Raw genomic sequence first — 22903 nt, 5'->3', positions numbered from 1 at the left:
CGACTGGCAGTGAAACATGTTAGCTGTGGTACTGCATTAATGCCGAACAGATTTACGCTGAAAAAAAAATTAGTTCCAATTTTGGCCACCAGGTGCAAATTTGGTGCTGTAGAGCATCTCGTCGACATCTCCGGTGCTCATATTGAACAGACTGTGTAAGTGGCAGTTAATAATAAAAACAACATTAAGTCTTTCTCACTTGTTTGACCTTTTCTGTCCACATCACGATCCTAATCAACTACATATGGAAACAATCCTATACGTCTTTCTTGTATTCACAGCGCCAAATTTGCACCTGGTGGCCAAAATTGAAACTAATTTTTTGTGGCGTAAATTGGTTCTGCATTAACGCATTGGAATATCTGTCGCGTTTCGCTACCATATGGTAGTCATAGCCCACATTGGACGTCTGTAACTGCACTTTAATGATAAACAGCCAGTATTTTCCCATAATTCACTTTATCGGGTTACAAACCTCGACCATAAATATAATAGTCTGGCCCTGACGTCATTTTCGTGGCTCCAACATCTCTGGGCTAAAGTCAAATGATTGTTGGCAAAACATGGTTGTTTCGTGTTGCGCTTAAGGCTGTACTCAGCGTTTTGTGTGGGGAAATGGCATTACATTTCACGTGTGTCTCTATGATAGTGCAGATGCGTTTATCGAAATCCGCTGAAGTGACTTTTATATGTTTTTTACACTTGAAATAGAGTATAACGTAAATTAAAGTGTTGAAAGTGATGCCTGTGAAGTCAGACTCATATTACATTTTGGAAAGTATCTGTGATAATTCGGTTACAGAAGTAAGTATAACTGTTTCTCGTTCCTACTCATAAGTTCACTAAGGATGAAAACCGAAGGCAGCCTTGGATACAGGCCCTGAAACTGAAAAACTTTAAGCCATCTGCACATACGCGCCTTTATGTATATACAAGTGAGATTATAATAAGGTAAGAGCACCTATACTCGACACATGGAGAGAATTCTTTTCTATCTTCTAATACTATTAAATAAATGTAGGCTCCAAAACTATTTTCTGAAACTTCAAAGTCTCACCTTTCATCTAAAATATAATTTTTTTAAAACTGATAGTTTAAACTTTTGTAAAAATAGTAGGAACTGAACCTTTGAAGTGCACCTAAAATTGATACTCTAAAATGGACCTGCTCCTAAAATGGACAATTTTGGCACCTATAGTTGACATAGTTCCCATATCCCATTTTCTTTTATAAGAGCTCAAAACGCGGCGAATCCTATATTTAAAGTTTTGACACGAGCCCACTCTTACTGTTTAAAAGAATTTTAACGACATTTTACTTTAATTGATAGGTTATAGTAATTTCGTCCCGCTGCTCACCAGAGGGGCGTTCAAATGGCTCTGAGCACTATGGGACTTAACATCTGAGGTCATCAGTCCCCTAGAACTTAGAACTACTTAAACCTAACTAACCTAAGGACATCATACACATCCATGCCCGAGGCAGGATTCGAACCTGTGACCGTAGCGGTCGTCCGGTTCCGGACTGAAGCGCCTAGAACCGCTCGGCCACAACGGCCGGCACAAAGAGAAGACCTCGAATCGACTCGTCGGTTGTCGATACTCACTCTTGAGGTCGCGGGCCTCCGGAGTGCAGGGCGCCTCGTCCATGAGGCACTTGATGGTGGCGGCGACGAGGCGCTGGTTGCGCAGCATGCGGTCCACGTCCAGGTTCTCGTACTTGGCGTAGAGCGCTTCCTGCGGGCCGGCAGCCTCCGCCAGCGCCAGCAGCAGCAGCAGCAGCGCTCCCGCCGCCGCGGTGCACAGTGTCGCGGTCCTCATGTTCGTGGGTCGGCACTGTCTGGTCGACGGCGGCCGGCGCGCCGCGCGTCTTATAGCCGCGCCGGCGCTCACTGGGAGGGGGCGGCCGAGCCCACTTCCCTTTCCGGGAAACACAACACCCACCTCCACCGCAACTCGGGGCTTACGGTCTCCACGCCATGTGCTACTTTTACAATTCTCCTACCCCCTTCAGCGTCGAACGTCACTGGCTTGCGGTAACTTGGTGACGTTAGATCTCGTTGTGTCCGGTGCCAGATTCCGTAGTTTCTGTCGGTATTGCCGTCCACGTAATGTCCCAAATGGCTCTGAGCACTATGCGACTTGACTTCTGTGGTCATCAGTCGCCTAGAGCTTAGAACTAATTAAACCGAAATAACCTAAGGACATCACACACATCCATGCCCCAGGCGGGATTCGAACCTGCGACCGTAGCGGTCGCTCGGCTCCAGACTGTAGCGCCTAGAACCGCACGGCCACTCCGGCCGGCGTAATGTCCCAGTGACGAAATATGTCAAATATGCCGCATTAACTATTAATATAGTTTCAAAATAGTGGTACTTGAAACGCCCTGTGGGGCTATTGTAACCGCAGCCGAATAAAATTTATGTTTTCATAACAACAGTCGAGTGATAACTGCTTAAAGATATTATGAAAAATCACTCGGATTTTTGTTACGTCTTCGACGAGATAGCCAAGTGCAATGCTTTCTTGTTGAAACTATCACCTACTGCGCGATAACAACGGCGATGTTACTGTAAAGCAGAGTTACGAAACACGATTTTCCGAAATCCCTTAACAAAGTACACTACTGGCCATTAAAATTGCTACACCAAGAAGAAATGCAGATGGTAAACGGGAATTCATCGGACAAATATATTATACTAGAACTGACATGTGATTACATTTTCACGCAATTTGGGTGCATACATCCTGAGAAATCAGTACCCAGAACAACCAACTCTGGCCGTAATAACGGCGTTGATACACCTGGGCATTGAGTCAAACAGAGCTTGGATGACGTGTACAGGTACAGCTGCCCATGCAGCTTCAACACGATACCACAGTTCATGAACAGTAGTGACTGGCGTATTGTGACGAGCCAGTTGCTCGGCCACCATTGACCAGACGTTTTCAATTGATGAGAGATCTGGAGAATGTGCTGGCCAAGGCAGCAGTCGAATATTTTCTGTATCCAGAAAGGCCCGTACAGGACCTGCAACATGCGGTCGTGCATTATCCTGTTGAAATGTAGGGTTTCGCAGGGATCGAATTAAGGGTAAAGCCACGGGTCGAAACACATCTGAAATGTAACGTCCACTGTTCAAAGTGCCGTCAATGCGAACAACAGGTGACCGAGAAGTGTAACCAATGAAACCCCATAGCATCAGGCCAGGTGATACGCCAGTATGGCGATGACGAATACACGCTTTCAATGTGCGTTCACCGCGATGTCGCCAAACACGGATGCGGCCATCATGATGCTGTAAACAGAACCTGGATTCATCCGAAAAAATGACGTTTTGCCATACGCGCATCCAGGTTCGTCATTGAGTATAATTTCGCAGGCGCTCCTGTCTGTGATGCAGCGTCAAGGGTAACCGCAGCCATGGTCTCCGAGATGATAGTCCATGGTGCTACAAACGTCGTCGAACTCTTCGTGCAGATGGTTGTAGTCTTGCAAACGTCCACATCTGTTGATTCAGGGATCGAGACGTGGCTGCACGATCCGTTACAGCCATGCGGATAAGATGCCTGTCATCTCGACTGCTTGTGATACGAGACCGTTGGGATCCAGCACGGCGTTCCGTACTACCCTCCTGAACCCACCGATTCCATATTCTGCTATCAGTCATTGGATCACTACCAACGTGAGCAGCAATGTCGCGATACGATAAACCGCATTCGCGATAGGCTACAATCCGACCTTTATCAAAGTCGGAAACGTGATGGTACGCATTTCTCCTCCTTACACGAGACATCACAACAACGTTTCACCAGGCAACGCCGGTCAACTGCTATTTGTGTATGAGAAATCGGTTGGAAACTTTCATGTCAGCACGTTGTAGGAGTCGCCACCGGCGCCAACCTTGTGTGTGAATACTCTGAAAATCTAATCATTTGCATATCACAGCATCTTCTTCCTGTCGGTTAAATTTCGCGTCTGTAGCACGTCATCTTCGTGGTGTAGCAATTTTAATGGTCAGTAGTGTATTAATATCGTTAGAAAATAGTGGTATTTGAATTAACCGGTTGGACTATTGTAACCACAGCCGAATAAAATTTATGTTTTCCCAAGAACAGTCGAGTGATAATGCTGAAAGATATTATGAAAAATCACTCGTGTTTTTGTTGACGTCTTTGATGAGATACGCCAAGTATCTACTGCGCGATCACAACGGCGGTGTTATTGAGGACAATGCCACTAAAGCAGAGTTACAAAACACGATTTTCCGAAATCCCTTAACGAAGTAAATATTCCAGAACTCGAATCAAGAACAACAGCCAACATGGGTAACTTAAAAATATATATCCTCGGTGTAGCGAAGCTGCTTAGATTACTTCGAATACTGGTCCAGATTGTATAACAGTTCGATTCCTTTAAGGGTATGTTGATAGAATAGTTGCATACTTTACAGTCATATACAAACGCTCACTCGTAGAAAGATTCGTACCCAAAAAATGGAAAGTTGTACAAGTCATACCAATACCCAAGAAAAGAAGAAGGAATAATCCGCTGAATTACAGACCCATATCATTAACGTCGATTTGCAGTAGCATTTTGGAACATATACTGTGCTCGAACATTATGAATCATTTCAAAGAAACCCATTTGCCGACCGAAGTGGCCGTGCGGTTAAAGGCGCTGCAGTCTGGAACCGCAAGACCGCTACGGTCGCAGGTTCGAATCCTGCCTCGCGCATGGATGTTTGTGATGTCCTTAGGTTAGTTAGGTTTAACTAGTTCTAAGTTCTAGGGGACTAATGACCTCAGCAGTTGAGTCCCATAGTGCTCAGAGCCATTTGAACCATTTTTGAAACCCATTTATTGGCAAATAGCCAATTCGGATCCAGAAAACAGCGTTCTTGTGAAACACAAATAGCCCTTCGTTGTCACGAAGTAATGAGCACTATCGACAGAGGACGTCAAATTGATTCCATATTATTTATTTCCAGCTTTTGATATCGTTCTCACAAGCGACTTCTAATTAAATTGCGTGTCTATTGAGTATCATCTCAGTTGCGTAACTGGATTCGTGATTTCCTGTCAGAAAGGTTACAGTTCGTAATAACTGACAGAATGTCATGGAGTAAAATAGAAGCAATATCGGGCGTTCCTCAAGGAATTGTTGTAGGTTCTTTCTTTTTTTTAGATGATGCTGTCATTTACCTTACTGTAAAGTCTTAGATAACGTTGAGTGGAAAGCAAACCTGAGACTGAGATTTATTGGCAGAACACTTAGAGAATATAACAGGTCTACTAAAGAAACTGCGCCGTCACGTTGTCGTCCGGGAGAGGGGTCGCTCCGCGTGCAATTGGCTGACGTCTTCTTCACAGCCGGCCTCTGTGGCCGAGCGGTTCCAGGCGCTTCAGTCCGGAACCGCGCTGCTGCTATGGTCGCTGGTTCGAATCCTGCCTCGGGCATGGTTGTGTGTGATGTCCTTAGGTTAGTTAGGTTTAGATAGTTCTAAGTCTAGAGGACTGATGATCTCCAATGTTAAGTCCCATAGTGCTCAGAGCCATTTGAACCATTTAAAGAAACTGCTTACGCTACGTTTGTCCGCCCTCTTCTGGAGTACTGTTGTGCAGAGTGGGATCCGCATCAGGATTGACAGAGAACACCTAAAAAGTTCAAAGAACGGTATCTCGTTTTGTATTATCGCGAAATAAGGGAGAGAATGTCACGGATATGATACACGAATTGTGGTGGCAATCGTTAAAACAAAGGAGATTTTCGCTGCGACAGAACCTTCTCATGAATTTCAACCACCAGCTTACTCCTCAGAGTGTGATAATATTTTGTTGGCGCGCACCTACATAGGAAGAATTGATCATCATAAAATAAGAGAAATCGAAGCTTGCACGGGAAGATCTGTGTTCATTTCTCCCACGCCCTGTTCGAGAATGGAGCGGTAGAGAAGTAGCTTAAAGGTGGTTCTATGAACCCTCTGCCACGCACGTAATTGTGAATGTTGCTGAGTATATACATAGATGCAGATGTAGGACTCTGAGTTCTATCTATAAAGGTGAACAGATGATACTTTCTAATTTAAAAACTAATCAGAGTTTGAATGGCAGTTAATTTGTAATATAGAGCTGGCTCCTGTGCATTATCTTTGCTTTGAATATTAGGGATGTGACAGGAACTCTCATTCGAAGCAAAACAAGTCCAGTAACTGTGGGATCTAAAATACATACCCTAAGAACTGTGAGCACTTGTTCAGAAGAAGACATTTATTTTATAGTAGCGAAGATGAACATGTGCTCTTAAAGTATGCACTTTAGAGCCCATCTTTATTGGACACATTTTTTCTGTTTTCGTCTATACTACTGTATCACCTACCGAAGCATGGAAAGCAAAGAACTTGCAGTAGAAGAGATTTCTTTCACAGTACCCAAGACGAAGAGCTCGTAGTTCTTGAAGTATGCTTTTTAGAGTCCATCTTTATCGGACTATTTTGCTTAGAATGATCTTTCCTGTCATATTTCTTAGTACTGATTATTCGTCCTGGAACACCCTTTGTAAATCTTTTGAATATTAAAACTTCTTTCGAATCTGACTAGATTTTAATCATGTTAAATTACTCTATTTTTATTTAAATATTACTATCATCTTTAAGAGTCTTTATGCCGAAATACCAGAAAAAATGCGTCCGATGATTTTTAGAAGCCACATTCCGTATATACTCAACATAATTATCAAATACGGAACACGGTATACTGGACCACTAGTAATCTGTACAAAAAAATTAATACAGTGGTTGGCATGGTGCTGACCCTAAAGAGAACCTGATAATCTCAATAATTATCCAACATTTCCATCCGACGCTTCCTACTAAAAAGAAGAGAACAAAAATAGGAGGTAACCCTAGATTGATCTGACACTTACACACCTACCAAAAGACCGTAATTAGTCCCTTTTCAGACGTTGCCTTCTTACCTGCAATCAACTTCCCCACTATTATTTTACACAATAGTTTGCCAAATATATTCAAACACTGCGTCATCGACAGAGAAAACGTGCTCCTTTTTCTGCCATCCCTCGTATCAACATAAATACAGTATACAGCAGATTATTTGTTACCGTGTTCTGAGGGATCGTTAGGACTTGAGCTCCTACCAATAAACTTTCAGAGAACTTCAAAATGGATGTTTGACTGTTTACAATAGTCATAATAATTACAGATTTGGATTCTTGTGACTTGATCGTTGCTGAGCGATGGCGTTGACTCCAGTTGTATCTATTGTCTTGGCGACCGTTTGTAGATAGCTCTTTAAAGCGGCGTAAGATACGTGGAGTATAACACTTACAATCATTATTATATAAGTTACAAGCCACATAATTCTTCATCAATATTATAAAACTAAGTGTACAATTTGCGAGCCGTTAAAACTCAGAAACGAACTCCCGGTAGGATCAAGGGAGCTGTATGGTGTGGTAGCCCTCCTATCCCCATCCATGAAGGTTCTCGTTTTATACCTGAAGGCGTGCTTCTGAAGATATAAGGGTAAGGAAGTTTCGCCCCCTAGAAATTTCTAGAACATTCTAGAACATTCGAGAGTATTCGAGAACATCCAGAACTTTCGAGACTTTTAGAGAGCATCTCACATCATTCCAGAAAGTTCCACAATGATCCGGGATGTTCTGGAATGTTCGGTAATAGTGTGGAACATTCAGAAAGATTGCAGAGTATTATAGAATATTTCAGAACATCTCAAATCACTGTGGAACATTCCAGAACACTCTCCAATGTTGTGGAATGTTCTCGAACATTATGGACCATTCAAAGCCTTTTTGGTATGTTCCTGAAGTAACCACTGGTGGGGCTACCCATTGATAGGGGTATATAAAGCAAGATACGTCGTGGGTTCGAACGTCAGTTTCTCGTCAGTGGCCGGCAGCGGTGGTCGAGCGGTTCTAGGCGCTTCATTCCGGAACCGGGCGACTGCTACGGTCGCAGGTTCGAATCCTGCCTCGGGCATGGATGTGTGTGATGTCCTTAGGTTAGTTAGGGGACTGATGACAGATGTTAAGTCCCATAGTGCTCAGAGCCGTTTGAACCATTCTCATCAGCGACGAAGGGAGGAACTGAAAAAAATAGCACAGTGACTGAATAAAAGCAAACAGTGAAGTGTGACCAGTAAATAAGATACAGTGACTGAATAAAAACTGAAAATAACGTGTGAAAAGTGTGTAAAGTGCACTTAGTGCATTTCTTAATAAAAAGTTGATTTCATTTACATTTTAGACAATGCCCAAACGTAAAAGAGGAGGAGATGCTGCCAGTTCTGAAGCAAAACGGCTAAAACAAGAATAACAGAGAAAAAGCGAAACAGACGAAGAGAGTGAAGTGCGTTTAAGTTTCCAACGAACGAGAATGAGCACCATGAGCAGCAGAGAAACGGAAGAAAAACGAAATGAAAAGATTAAAGAATCAAGAATTGCGACAAAATCTTATAATAAAAGACTTAGAACTCAAGCCAGCCGTGAAAATATCGCTCTACGAGAAGAGCGGGCGAGGACAAGTAAACACTACAACATAATAAATGAAGCATTTCACAACGACCCGACGAAAAAATATAACATACACAAACACGTTGTAATCGAAATAATAGATAACATCTGCCAATTTTACAACGCGAAAAAATCCAGTAGAAACACGCCAAGTCTACTGGAGATTCACAACCACTTGGAATTAACAATACAAGAAGCCTCACTCACAGCTTCAGCCGAACAAATGAGAGACTTATTCGCCTTAATTCTAACAATTTGTAACCCTTCGAATCCAAAACAGTTACAGGAGTCCTTGAAGAGTATGAGTGGTATGAGTGATGGCATACTGCACCAAATTCGAAATCTCGTCCTGAACTGACCATCGAATACAACGACGACATCATGAATAAAACACTCATTCGCCTAGAACATAAATATTTAGCAATAAACCTTAGTACAAATCGGGATGCAAACACCACGAAAAGATGCTATTAGTGTGCCAAACTTCAAAATTACAAAGGAAAATAGTTACAATACATTGCACACAACAATCTCAGTGGCAATCCATAGGAAATTTACTACGTTATCGTGGACCGGATCAACACCAACACTGGCGGAATTATTAACTTGGACGCACCAGGCGGCACAGAGAAAACGTTTCTAACAAATCCATAGCTGGCGGAAATGCGTGTTAAACAACACATCACACTTTCTCTGGCTTCATTCGGCATTGCAGCCACACATATGGAGAGTGGACGAACTGCCAATTCCGCCCTACAATTACCGTTGAGTATAGCCGAAGAACAGTTCTGGTATGTAAAATCTCAAGAACATCTGGACGGGGTGAACTTCCAAAGAAAGCTAAAATTATCTTCTGGGACGATGCACAACGGAACATAAAAAATCACTCGAAGTCACGAGCAGAACATTAAAAGACTTGTTGGGAAACTGAAGTGATGGGACTCTCAGGAGGTTTTCGACAAACACTTCCAGTTATCCCTAAGTCAGGAGCAGCAGACGAGATCAATGCATGCTTAAAAAATCACTTCTCTGGCCAAGCATACAAATACTGCAACTAACAAAAAGTATGAGAGCTGAACTATCGAAACACGAAACAACAGCACATTTTGCTCGACACCGCCCTTTTACAAATAGGCGAAGGCACACATCCTACCGACCAGACGACCGGCCTTATTGAACTCAACAGTGATTTCTGCAACATACCCTCTGCTGAAAACGAACTCATCGACCAAATTCATCCAAACATTGTTCACATCTATACCAATCCGGACACGCTATTTGAAAGGGCAATTTTGACAACTAAAAATAATATTGTCGACGATATCAACTTTGATATTCAAAAGAACATCCTCGGTGATGAGAGAATATACAAATCGATCGACACGGTGGAAAACGTTGAAGCAAGCGTGAACTTCCATACAGAATTTCTAAACCCGTTGCAAGTTCGACTTAAAACTGGATCTCCGATCATACTACTCAGAAATATCAAATGATCTAAACTATGTAATGGATCAACGATGACCATCAACCAGCTATCGAATAACATCATCGAAGCCGAACTTATGACTGGAATGTACAAAGGACACACACTTTTTATCCCCAGAATATCACTGTTCTCTACTGAACTACCATTCCAATTTAAAAGACTGAAATTTCCAATCAAATTAGCCTACAATTTTACATTTAACAAAGCGTAAGGACAAACTTTAAAATACTGCAGCGTCAACCTGAAAGACTCCTGCTTCGTATCTTTCTTCTGAGCATGTAATTCGAAAAATTTGTACACGTATGTCTCGTGGTAACAAAACGAAAAATCTTTGTAAACAAGTATTGTACATAGTCAGACTATGTCTTCAATAAAAAAAATGTTACCTCTTATACTTTAAAATTTATCCTTTTATTCCATCAACCACACAATCTCATATCACTCCCTGAGCGAAGCCGGGTACGTGTACCCAGGTAGTTGAAAATAAACGTAATCAGCGGCTCGACATTCTGATGCTGGAAACGTGCAAATTATACTCACAGAGATCAGTAGAACAAAATGATATCTCATACTGGATGTCTTAGAACACTATACAACAATCTGACCTTCTTTTGGTGAAGACTCTGAAATCTTATCCTGCCTGTTGTTTTTAGTACCTTTATTCTTGCACGCCAAATGTGCACTTAATTCGTTACCTCCTTCAGTAACACAGCATTTAAAATATCTACAATTGCTTGTTCTTCGGTTGTCAGGTATAATACGTTTCATATAATGCTTAACTTCAGATTTCCAGTCTACATCAATAATTAATATCATGTAATCTCCATTGCTGAAAAAAAAAAAAGAATTATTTGCCTGAGTCTGTAAGAAACTGATATTTGTCTTAATTCAGCTATCATAATCAAGTTTTCTTCCTTGATAGGAAATGTTCTTTAATTTCTCTATACTATACTGCAATTTTGATGTTTAGCTGATTGATAATTTCGTTACTCTTCACCACTCTCGCTTAAAATTTGTTTATCAGTAGTACCATGGAGCGCACGCCGATGGAAGGATATGATTGCGACGAATCAAAGATGAGATGATATATCTCTCTTTTTATAACAGTGGCACCATCATACGGGAATGCCTGAAGTAGCGTGGATGGCCTCGTACGGTTGCAGCACCTATCACCATCTCCCCAACGAGTTATTTGCCTACATCGCTAAATTTCTGACGCATTTTCAGCAATGCGAAGAACTATTCCAGAATTGTACCAGATTCGTTCGATGGCCTCAGAGGTTCCCGGATTACAGTCAGCGAACGTTGGAGGTGAAGTTATACGTAGCGACCTGATTCTTAACCATCTTCCAAAACAGTGCGTAGCGTTGTGTAATGATGGATCAGTAACTGCCGCCTGTACTTCCACTGTCTGTTGGAATCTACGCACCAAGTGATATGACATAGTCGTTAGGATACTGCTGCCCCAATCAGCAGAAGAGGTGATCATCCTATATCGGCGTTGCGGTAGGTTTCACATGACTTCTCCGAATCACGGGAGTGTCGGAACGGTTCCGTTAAAAACAACACGATAGTTCGAGTTTCTGTTCCATGTCCAATGATCTCGATGAGGACGGAATGTTCAACTCTATGTCCCAACAAATATTCTTGGAATGCATTCAGTGGCGAGCAGTTGTTGCCGCATGTGATACTTGTGAGAATTAAATGTAATTATATTGGTGCTTTGTATACTTAACATTGTACATTGCCTGACAAAAAAGTGAAACAGCCAGAAGACATCTACTCCGAAGCGCCAACGAAACTGGTGTAGGCATGCATATTCAAATACAGAGATATATAAACAGGCAGAAGACGGCGCTGCAGTCGGCAACGTCCAAATAAGACAAGTGTCTGGCGCAGTAGTTAGATTGGTTACTGCTGCTACAATAGCAGGTTATCAAGATATATGTGAGTTTGAACGTTGTGTTAAGGTCAGCGCACGAGCGATGGGACACAGCATCTTCGAGGTACTGATGAAGTGGGGATTTTGCCGTACGACAATTTCACGATTGCACCGTGAGCATCAGGAATGCAAGGATGGGACCGACGACGATAGAAGAGAATTGCTAAATGTGACAGAAATGCAACCGTTTCGAAAATTGCTACAGGTTTCATTGCTGGGTCATCAACAAGTGTCAGCGTGAGAACCATTCGACGAAACATCATCGATATGGGCTTTCGGAGCCGAACGCCCACTCGTGTATCCTTGATGACTGCACGACATAAAACTTTACGCCTCGCCTGGGCCCGTCAGCACCGACATTGGACTGTTGATGATTGGAAAGATGATGCCTGGTCGGACGAGTCTCGTTTCAAATTGTGTCTAGTGGATGGACGTGTACGGGCATGGAGACAACTTCATGACTCCATGGGCCCTACATGTCAGCAGGGGACTGGTCAAGCGGAAGCAGGTTCTGTAATCGTGTGGGGCATGAGCACTTCGAGTGAAATGGGACCCCTGTTACGTCTAGATATGACTCTGTCAGGTGACACGTACGTAAGCATCCTGTCTGATCACCTGCATCCATTCACGTCCATTGTGAATTCCGACGGACTTGGTCAATTCTAGGAAAAAAATTAGAGACCACACACGCCCAGAATTGCTACAGATTGGTTACAGGAACACTCTTCTGGGTTTAAACACTTCCGCTGGTCACCAAACTCCCCAGACATGAACATTATTGAGCATACCCGGGATGCCTTGCAACGTGCTGTTCAGAAGAGATCTCCACCTCCTCGTACTCTTACAGATTTATGGACAGTTCTGCAGGATTCGTGATGTCAGTTCCCTCCATCAGTACTTCAGACATTAGTCGAATCCATGACAGGTCGTGTTGCGGCGCTTCTGCGAGCCTGCGGGCTCTACACGAGATTAGCAGGTGTACCAGTTTCTTTGGCTCTTCAGTGTGCATCAACATCGTGCTCCACAAGCCACCTAACGCTGTGTGACGGAGGGAATTTCTGGTACCACTGACTGATCACCCCCGTCACTGTTCCAGGCGCGTGGGGAGAAAGATTGTCACTATGGTGCTGTATCAGCTATAATTTATCGAATTTGCTCATGTGGTCGTTTTCTGAGATGTTTCCAATTTGTCATAGTAGTGCAGTCGTGGAGTAGTGGATTTCTTTTTCTATCTGTGCACAATATGTTACATTTATTTACGTTTAGGGTCAACTGCCGAAGCCCGCACCATTCATCTAAGCTGTGCAAGCTATTCTGAAAATAGATACTGTCTTCTGGCGTTGCTGCTTACTTATAGACAACCATATCATCTGTGAACAGTCATTTTGCGCTTTCTACCAGATCATTAATTTATATACAATGGGAACAGCATCTGCCGATTTTGTTTTCTTAAGAAACATGTGTCGAGTGCTGTCTGGAAGGAAATCTTGAATCCATTCGCAAATCTGGGTCCATTTTCGGTAACCTCGTATTTCTTTTTTTCACTAAACGGCAGTGCGGGACGGTATCAAATGCCTTCCTGAAGTCAAAGATACGGCATAAACGTGAGCATCGTTATTGATAGCGCTGTGGATCTCATGGAAGAAACGAGCGAGCTCAGTTTCGCAAGGTCTCTCTTTGCAGGATCCATGTTGATTTTTATAGAGGAAATTTTTATTCTCCAGAAACGTCGTAGTTTTTGAGAATAAAACATGTTCCATAATTCTATAACAGATCGATGTCAATGATGTTGCCCGACATAGACCGACATCAATGTAACTTCGTACACGTACACACCAGCAACGATTAAATTATTATTAGCGCTGAAATTCTGTGTAACAGACTGCATTAGTGTTGCTGTTATTTAATGCTATTGCGAGGCCTGATAGGTTCTGTAAGGGTCGAAGAAAAGCGTCAAATGTTGAGTGATCACTGTGCCGTCGACTCTTGTGAGACAGCACCTGGCATGTTGGAAGGGCCTGGTTGTGGGTCTCCATTCGGACGACTGGTCGAATCGTGTAATATTCATATTTATGGGGCATTCTGATGTGACATTGGCCCTATTCTGCTCTGCACAGGGAGGTGGGGGCACCCATACTAGTCGACCAAGTCTAACCACACATTGTAGTCCCTTAACCTCTGCACCCGGCATCCGAGGACAAAGAATGAGCTCCTTGCTATATTCTCATTCCATACCACTGATCAGAGACTAACAGTAGCCATGCTAGGGAATTACCGTCCCATGAGTAATTTGCCGTTGACACCCCAGCACAAATGGTGCCACGGTGCCACGACCGGGATGCTGGGACTGTTGATGATCGGGGTCGCACTGTGCTGAGCTATGATTCACGGTTATGCACTTTCCCGGACGACCATCGCTGGAGAGGAAGGCGGAGACCTTGTGACAGGTTCCGTTCTTGCAGTGTTATAGGGAGGCATAGCAGAGCTACTATCGACGTCTTGGTGTGTGGAGCCATTGGTTATGGCAGAAGATCACTACTGGTCGTGATTGAGGCAACTCTTGTGGCCCAGTGGTACACAACAGAACTTGACGAACAACCGGGATTCTCATGTAGTACATCTCGTGCGATAGCAGCGGGCTGCCACTTTTCAACATGACAATAGTAGGCCACCCGTAGGATGTGTCTCTATGAACTGTCCTGATGATGTTGAGGTACTAGCTAGCAAGATCCCCAGACGTAACCCCGATAAAATACGTATGGAAAAAGTTCGGACGTTAACTTCTTGCCCCTTACCTCAGGATAGGGTACAACGGCACAAAACCCTCCCAGTCTGATGGAATCACAGCATATAGCCAGGCCGGAGAAGGTGCAACATCATACCGATAAGGTGAACCAAGCTATTTGTAAGTTTTACTCGGTTTTGTAACATCACATAACCTCTCAGCCAGTGAATTTACTTTTTGTTACCTCGTCCCCTTGTGGGCATTTCACTTTTTGTCCGGCAATGTATTTACCAGTACTCATTCTTAGAGACTGCTTCACAAATGTAGCAGCCTATTTAGCAGGACTCTTTCTTAGACACTCCTTAAGAACTTTAGCTGCCTTGTGGTTTAATTTACAAGCAGAATAAATAATGAAAGGCCTGTGTAAAGTGACATCTTGCTAAGAGTTCGTTGACTTGGGTCGGAGCATCCTTCAGTTATAATCTGACAACGGCCTTGTCGCTGTCACAGGAGAGGCAAGTGCCTACTTTGCGTCCAATTTGGAGACCAGCATTCAGACACGCTCCGTTGCCCTCTTACACAATGGTGGGTGCCTGTTTCACTTCAGTTCGTGACATAGAAGGCTTGGGCATTGCAGCAATTCCTTGTACTCTACTTCGAGAAATACGGGCACGTACAGTTTAATTCTGCTGCTGCCGTAGCACATCGCGCTTACAGACCGGGAGGACAGGGCAAGCGGTATTAGAGTAACTGCTGAGACATACTATGTAGGTAGACATTTTTCATTCGCTCCCCACGGGAACGGAAATTAACAGAGCCGTTAACATTTGTACGACATACTCTCAGCCATGTACTTGAAAGTTGCGTGTTGAGTATATACCGGGTGTGTTACCTAAGATTTCGTTTTTGCGTTGTGTAGTTTGACTCAGTTTAAACAATTACTGCTCATCATGTCTTTCATACGACCTCCACTGTCAACAGTATTAATGGGAACAGTAAAGCACGAAGAATAAACAGTAATCCAGTAGCGGCTCAGTAGTGCTGCTGTGCAGTTGTTAACAGTCAGTGCCGGCTAGAGGTGTGCTGTCGCTGCTGGTTATTCTTTGAGTTTTACTGTCCCCATTTATACATATCGATGAAATTGAGCCGTGCGTGGCTGTTCTTCCCGCCATCATGTATTCTACACCCTGTTTTTGACGTACCCCCCCTCACTACGTTAAGCTAAATTACTACTTTCACTAAGTTGCTGCTTTGCCTGGCCATGAGCGGCGTTAGCAGCGCGTATCGATATATCACCTCTCGTAGTAACTTTGCTGGACTGCTATTACTTCCTGGTTGTCTGACTTAAGCCAGTTGGTCGCGGTTCGGATAGCGAGTTGGGATCGCCAGTTCGGGTTGCGAGTTCGGGCCTGCCAGTCAGTTGCAAAGCGTCTGGAGCGCAGTCCGGACCTGCCAGTCGGGGAGTTACAATGCGGCACTGGTGCAGTCGGGTTGGAGCAGCAGTGATGTCTGCGTCGGCATGGCTCGCCCGACCATAGCCGCCACGCATCGCTTGAGCCAGGCCACGGTCTTGGTGGATCGTCGGTCGGTCGTCCAAACGGACGACGCGTTTTGGCTCGCCGATCGTTCATGAGTCGGCTGTGTGTGTGCGCATCGACTCCCGATTTGACTTTGTGTGTGTGTTTAGTCACTGTTGGATATCGTTCAGGTCTTCGTCCAAGTGTTTGTCAGGTTGTGTGTGCAGTCGGCGTTAGTTCCACTGACGACTGTTTTAGATGTTGTTGGCATTCTGTGGGAGTCGGTCGGTTGTTGCGGCCGAGGGAAGTTCTCCGCGCGATGCAGGCGGCTGGTGGCGCTGGCAGCCCCTGCGCAGTGTCGGAGCGTGTGTGGAGCTGTCCGATCGCTACGAGCTTCGTAGTTCGCCGACTCAGGACACCAAGGTTAAGTAGTGGTTTCAACTACTCAGGCCACGGCTATTCATGTTGTGGTGGTTCGCTTCGGTAGTTGCTGTTGAGGAGGTTTTCCGCTGAGCAATACCGGGTGGTTCTATTGCTGAGATTTAGACGCCATGCGGTGCAATTAACTATTTTGGTCGACTACGATTTAAGTGTACCAGCGGAATTTTCTGCCTATTGGCCGTTAGTGTTCCGGTACCTGCCCTGGCCACTAACGGAATTTCAGGTAGTGCCATTTCCTCACCTGTTGTCGCTGTCCAACGTAGTGTGTAATTTTGACAGCTAATATGTACTCCATTATGGATTATTACGTTTGTAACCTTGCCGGTTGGGGTTCTCATGTACTGATTGACGGGAAGCAAGTTGTTGTGTCGGTCGGTCCGTGGCTGCCTCCTGGTTGGATTCCGACGGATCAAGTATAGTTGAGCTCGCCACCTGTCTCACCTAAGTGAACGAGGGCAGACCGACCTCCCTGGAGGCCTTCTGAGTGCCACCGGTTTTTAATTACCTGTTGTCAGCTATTTTAAATTTCAGGCTTATGCTTATTGTAGGTTTCTTAAAAATTTTGCAAAATTGATTTTTAAATTTACCTTTCTAGCTTAAGCATTGCGGCCTTCTGCCTTTAAATATTATGGTAATATATTTTGAAATTTGAAGTTTGATTGTGGTCCTCGGCCATTGGTGTTGCACCTTGTATAGGTTGATTCTTTAAATTATTTTGTTGCTATCTTCACTGGATTTTTATCTTGTTAAGATTTCTTGTGGGAGGCCTTCAGCCGTGAAAGAGTTGCTAAATTACAATAAATGACAATTAGAAGCAGAAACTGACCTCAACCCTTTGCCCTTTCCACAATCATGTTACCTGTTCTGCCCAGCGGGTTTAGCGGGCGTTTCAGAAATGAATGTCGGATTAGACTAATCTGGGAATGATCTAATGTGCACGTAAAAATCAGTTTTAAAAATAATTTTGTTTGCACATGCAAAACTTGATGAGCACAATTTGTAAGGGCCGGCTCCAGCTACACAATCCAAAAACTGAATTGCAAACAAACCAGAGAAAATACGCCTGGCGACTCTTAGGACGGACACTCTGTATATGTTGATGCAATTGTTTTCAGCTGTTTCGACGTGTTTTTACTACTTTAGGCTATCTTTGTTAATCTGTACTTTGTACATACTGTGCCCGATGTGTTTTATATGCTGAGGTCTGCTTTAACACTAATTTCAGATTTAGTTCCTCTATTATTTCATTAAGTAGGATGTAGTATAAGAGAGATTTAAGACACTTTAGGAATTTCAGTCCTGCCACCTAATTCTTGTGTTGTTAGCTTTGCGAAAGCTCCACGTTTCAGAACTTCATAACAATGTTTAAATATCTTGGTTTTATAAAATTTAAGTTGCTTTCCTTTCACTGTTTTGTCTTTTAAGCTATTTTGTATTTTTGTGTAGGTGATACGAAACGTGCTTCCTTTTTCACCTATGTCTCTGTATCTTCTACTTTTTATATCTTACACAAAATGTGAGACTTTACACGTTTTCGTATACTCAGATTGTAAATCTTACTTTATGTCGAATTTGTGCTTAGTTAATCCTATGTTACATCGTACCAGGATACGACTTGAAATAATGTCTACCATCAATTGTCAAAACTCATTTTATATAACATTTCCTGTGTTTGGATGGTTGTATGAGCACGTTCCAAAAGCCAGCTGAAAAAAAGTGACTTAATCAGATGCCTTATGTTCTATAACATTTTTCGATATTCATGGATATGTACTACTGAATTCCTTTATCTTTAATTTCTACCGACATTTTTAGCGACTTAGTAGGTCGTCTTGTTTTCTGCAGAAAATTAATCAACAAATAAACACATTTTAATGAAACTAGCGTAGTATTGTTCCTTTCCAACCAACCATTATGATTGGAGGGATACTGCTGCAGCTAAACAATGAATGATGAAATTTAGGGATTTAGGAAGAATTAAAGGGAAGGCATACTGATTAATAGAGAACCACATACATTAAAAATACGAAAAAATACGAATGTATTATTAACTTGCATTTTGAATCGAATGAGGACATTAAACGGTCACTTATTACTTTTCAGACCACTTACTCGGGTGAAAGATTAATTTATATTAAATATTCCAAGTGCGTACCTGAATGAAATTGCTTGTGGCGAAGTATACGTTACACACTATCTGGTAAAAACTATCCGGACATCCATATGTAATACGGAACTGACCATTAGATGTAAGGAGAGACAGACTTGCATGGCATAAAAGGAGGTGGGGAGTATCGTGTTGTCAGTAGAGAAGCAGTAAGAACAGGATGAGTCGATCAGGAAAGCTGACTTCCTTAGAACGTGAACTAGTCACTGGAAGCCACCAAATAGATCAGGGGCATTTTAACCCTCCTAAAGCTACGCAGTGGAAACGTGAAAGAACAGCTAAACCAAGAGAGGGCAGACCGCATGTACTGTAAGACAGGGACTGTCGAGCATTGCGGACGATGGTTTCAAAAAGGCGCACGAAATCAGCTCGTGAGTTCCAAAGTGCTACCAGCAGTCCAGCTGGCACATTGGTTGTGCGTAGGGTGTAAGAGGTGAGGTATGCGCTGCCTGCAATAGGCAAGGCATAGGAGAGTCTCTGACCAGAGAGCAGTATGTCGTTAGTTGTTGCTTGTTGCTTGTCGCTAGTCTGCGCTTGTCTGCGCGTGTCGACAGTACTCTTGAGTAGTCTGCGTGAGGCGGCGCGTGTCGGCTGTCTGCTCTGCTCGGGACTCTGCTCGGGACTCTGCTCGGGACTCTGCTCGGGACTCTGCTCGGGACTCTGCTCGGGACTCTGGTCGGGACTCTGGTCGGGACTCTGGTCGGGACTCTGGTCGGGACTCTGGTCGGGACTCTGGTCGGGACTCTGGTCGGGACTCTGGTCGGGACTCTGGTCGGGACTCTGGTCGGGACTCTGGTCGGGACTCTGGTCGGGACTCTGGTCGGGACTCTGGTCGGGACTCTGGTCGGGACTCTGGTCGGGACTCTGGTCGGGACTCTGGTCGGGACTCTGGTCGGGACTCTGGTCGGGACTCTGGTCGGGACTCTGGTCGGGACTCTGGTCGGGACTCTGGTCGGGACTCTGGTCGGGACTCTGGTCGGGACTCTGGTCGGGACTCTGGTCGGGACTCTGGTCGGGACTCTGGTCGGGACTCTGGTCGGGACTCTGGTCGGGACTCTGGTCGGGACTCTGGTCGGGACTCTGGTCGGGACTCTGGTCGGGACTCTGGTCGGGACTCTGGTCGGGACTCTGGTCGGGACTCTGGTCGGGACTCTGGTCGGGACTCTGGTCGGGACTCTGGTCGGGACTCTGGTCGGGACTCTGGTCGGGACTCTGGTCGGGACTCTGGTCGGGACTCTGGTCGGGACTCTGGTCGGGACTCTGGTCGGGACTCTGGTCGGGACTCTGGTCGGGACTCTGGTCGGGACTCTGGTCGGGACTCTGGTCGGGACTCTGGTCGGGACTCTGGTCGGGACTCTGGTCGGGACTCTGGTCGGGACTCTGGTCGGGACTCTGGTCGGGACTCTGGTCGGGACTCTGGTCGGGACTCTGGTCGGGACTCTGGTCGGGACTCTGGTCGGGACTCTGGTCGGGACTCTGGTCGGGACTCTGGTCGGGACTCTGGTCGGGACTCTGGTCGGGACTCTGGTCGGGACTCTGGTCGGGACTCTGGTCGGGACTCTGGTCGGGACTCTGGTCGGGACTCTGGTCGGGACTCTGGTCGGGACTCTGGTCGGGACTCTGGTCGGGACTCTGGTCGGGACTCTGGTCGGGACTCTGGTCGGGACTCTGGTCGGGACTCTGGTCGGGACTCTGGTCGGGACTCTGGTCGGGACTCTGGTCGGGACTCTGGTCGGGACTCTGGTCGGGACTCTGGTCGGGACTCTGGTCGGGACTCTGGTCGGGACTCTGGTCGGGACTCTGGTCGGGACTCTGGTCGGGACTCTGGTCGGGACTCTGGTCGGGACTCTGGTCGGGACTCTGGTCGGGACTCTGGTCGGGACTCTGGTCGGGACTCTGGTCGGGACTCTGGTCGGGACTCTGGTCGGGACTCTGGTCGGGACTCTGGTCGGGACTCTGGTCGGGACTCTGGTCGGGACTCTGGTCGGGACTCTGGTCGGGACTCTGGTCGGGACTCTGGTCGGGACTCTGGTCGGGACTCTGGTCGGGACTCTGGTCGGGACTCTGGTCGGGACTCTGGTCGGGACTCTGGTCGGGACTCTGGTCGGGACTCTGGTCGGGACTCTGGTCGGGACTCTGGTCGGGACTCTGGTCGGGACTCTGGTCGGGACTCTGGTCGGGACTCTGGTCGGGACTCTGGTCGGGACTCTGGTCGGGACTCTGGTCGGGACTCTGGTCGGGACTCTGGTCGGGACTCTGGTCGGGACTCTGGTCGGGACTCTGGTCGGGACTCTGGTCGGGACTCTGGTCGGGACTCTGGTCGGGACTCTGGTCGGGACTCTGGTCGGGACTCTGGTCGGGACTCTGGTCGGGACTCTGGTCGGGACTCTGGTCGGGACTCTGGTCGGGACTCTGGTCGGGACTCTGGTCGGGACTCTGGTCGGGACTCTGGTCGGGACTCTGGTCGGGACTCTGGTCGGGACTCTGGTCGGGAATCTGGAGGACGAGTATTGTTGTAGAAGGTAAAGAAGCAGCCTTGCGCATATCTAGTAATGTGTATTGTCATTTAATTTCTTTCAAAAAAAATGCCCCAATAATTTCATAACATAAAGTAATTTTTTTAAAAAAAGCATTCATTTCAATTTAAAGATTTTATCCAATGAATAATTTTCTTTCACGAGTCACAAAGCAAAGGCCAGCATTGCACGGATCTGTGCCGAAAATTTTTATGTAAGAGCAGATATATTTGCAGTTTTTATTGAGGTAAGAAATTTTGCCTTTTTTTATTCAGAATACAGGGCCGAGGCGCAGCGTCGCTGTCGTCATAAAATTTACCAGGTTACTGAATTTTTTTATTACTTTGGTGTTTAGGAATTTTTCTGTTTCGAACTTAACATTAAATGAGAGAAGAATTTTGTGGCAACATTAAATGTGAATGCATTTCTGCACACAGAATATAAATGGTAGCCAATTTTGTTCAGAGGTTACAATATTAAAAAAATTCATTTAATTATTATTTTTGTGGGGAGTTTACGCTTGGTTCATTTTCATTTAATTATAATAATTTCTGTGGGGAGGTTACACTTGGCGACAACCGGCTAGGATCGTATTTCTTTGTGAATCTTCTGAGAAGTAGTCATATATCTGCTCTTATTTATATAAATGTAGTTTGCATCTGGCGCAACGCATTTACTAATTTGTCACTCTTTCTTTCACAAATCATCGGCAATTTGTTGCTCTTTGTTATTGTTTGTTGCATTTTGCATTGTCCTTGTTTCATTTGTGCTTAATTTTGATTAGTGAAAATGCCGCGAAAAACTGTTAACAGTACATCGCGATGTACAATGAGTGAGATAGCCGACTCGAATAATTTGACCGATAATACTTGCGACACTCAGTGTCTTAATGGTAGTCATCCATTTACAGACAATCAGTGCGTACTGATCACTAGTAATGATTTTAATGCTAATGATGAGCAAACAAACTCAGTTGTGTCCTCTGTTAATTTAACGACAATTGATGACGCGGGAAGTTGTGTTACAATGAACGCTGCCCAGTTTAACACACTCGGTTTGCAAAATTTGAATTGTGAACAGATAAATTTATCCAACGAAAATAAACAGTGTACTCAAAGTACGACAGATTTGATTCCGAAATAGTGACTAACAGTGCAGATCCGATTGGGAAACATTTTCAAGAATTACAGAATGACCAAATGGTTACAGAAAACGTGACCATTGCAGATACACCAACACACAGCATAGAAAATAGTCGCTAATTTTGGCTTGGATCAAATTATGGCAGTATTGCTACAGTTTATGAAAGAATATAACAATCATAAACAAATTAATGAAAATCTCAAACAACTTAATGAAAATAATGAAAATCTCAAACAACAACTTAATGAAAAACTAGATAACAATTCCAAACAGCTTAGCGAACAGATTACAGCCGTTGCCGTGCAATGTCATGATACTAAAGAACAATTACGTGTGGAAATTGAGGGTTGTGCTAGGAAAAGGAGTGAAGAAATTAGATCTTTTGCTCAAGAATTAAGGAATATGCAAACAGC

The 22903-nt window shown here is 44.6% G+C and overlaps 2 protein-coding genes across 2 annotated transcripts in view; both read right to left on the bottom strand.

Moving 5' to 3' along the window:
* Positions 1 to 1829, bottom strand: part of LOC126262696 (ejaculatory bulb-specific protein 3-like) — a 30445-nt gene extending 28616 nt beyond the window's left edge. Inside the window, exon 1 of the mRNA XM_049959473.1 lies at positions 1607 to 1829. Within this exon, the coding sequence (XP_049815430.1) occupies positions 1607 to 1820 (214 nt within the window). The 5' untranslated portion in view covers positions 1821 to 1829. The remainder of the gene's footprint in view (positions 1 to 1606) is intronic.
* Positions 1830 to 10627: 8798 nt separating this feature from the next.
* Positions 10628 to 22903, bottom strand: part of LOC126263332 (microtubule-associated protein futsch-like) — a 77674-nt gene continuing 65398 nt past the window's right edge. Inside the window, exons 2-3 of the mRNA XM_049960421.1 lie at positions 19404 to 21301; positions 10628 to 10868 (exon numbers count right to left, since the gene is read on the bottom strand). Of these exons, the coding sequence (XP_049816378.1) occupies positions 10628 to 10868; positions 19404 to 21301 (2139 nt within the window). The remainder of the gene's footprint in view (positions 10869 to 19403; positions 21302 to 22903) is intronic.

The sequence above is a fragment of the Schistocerca nitens genome, chromosome 6, assembly GCF_023898315.1.
Source record: "Schistocerca nitens isolate TAMUIC-IGC-003100 chromosome 6, iqSchNite1.1, whole genome shotgun sequence".
Lineage (NCBI taxonomy): Eukaryota > Metazoa > Arthropoda > Insecta > Orthoptera > Acrididae > Schistocerca > Schistocerca nitens.
The sequence above is the reverse complement of the archived record's forward strand: the minus strand, read 5'-3'. Positions and strand labels throughout refer to the sequence as shown.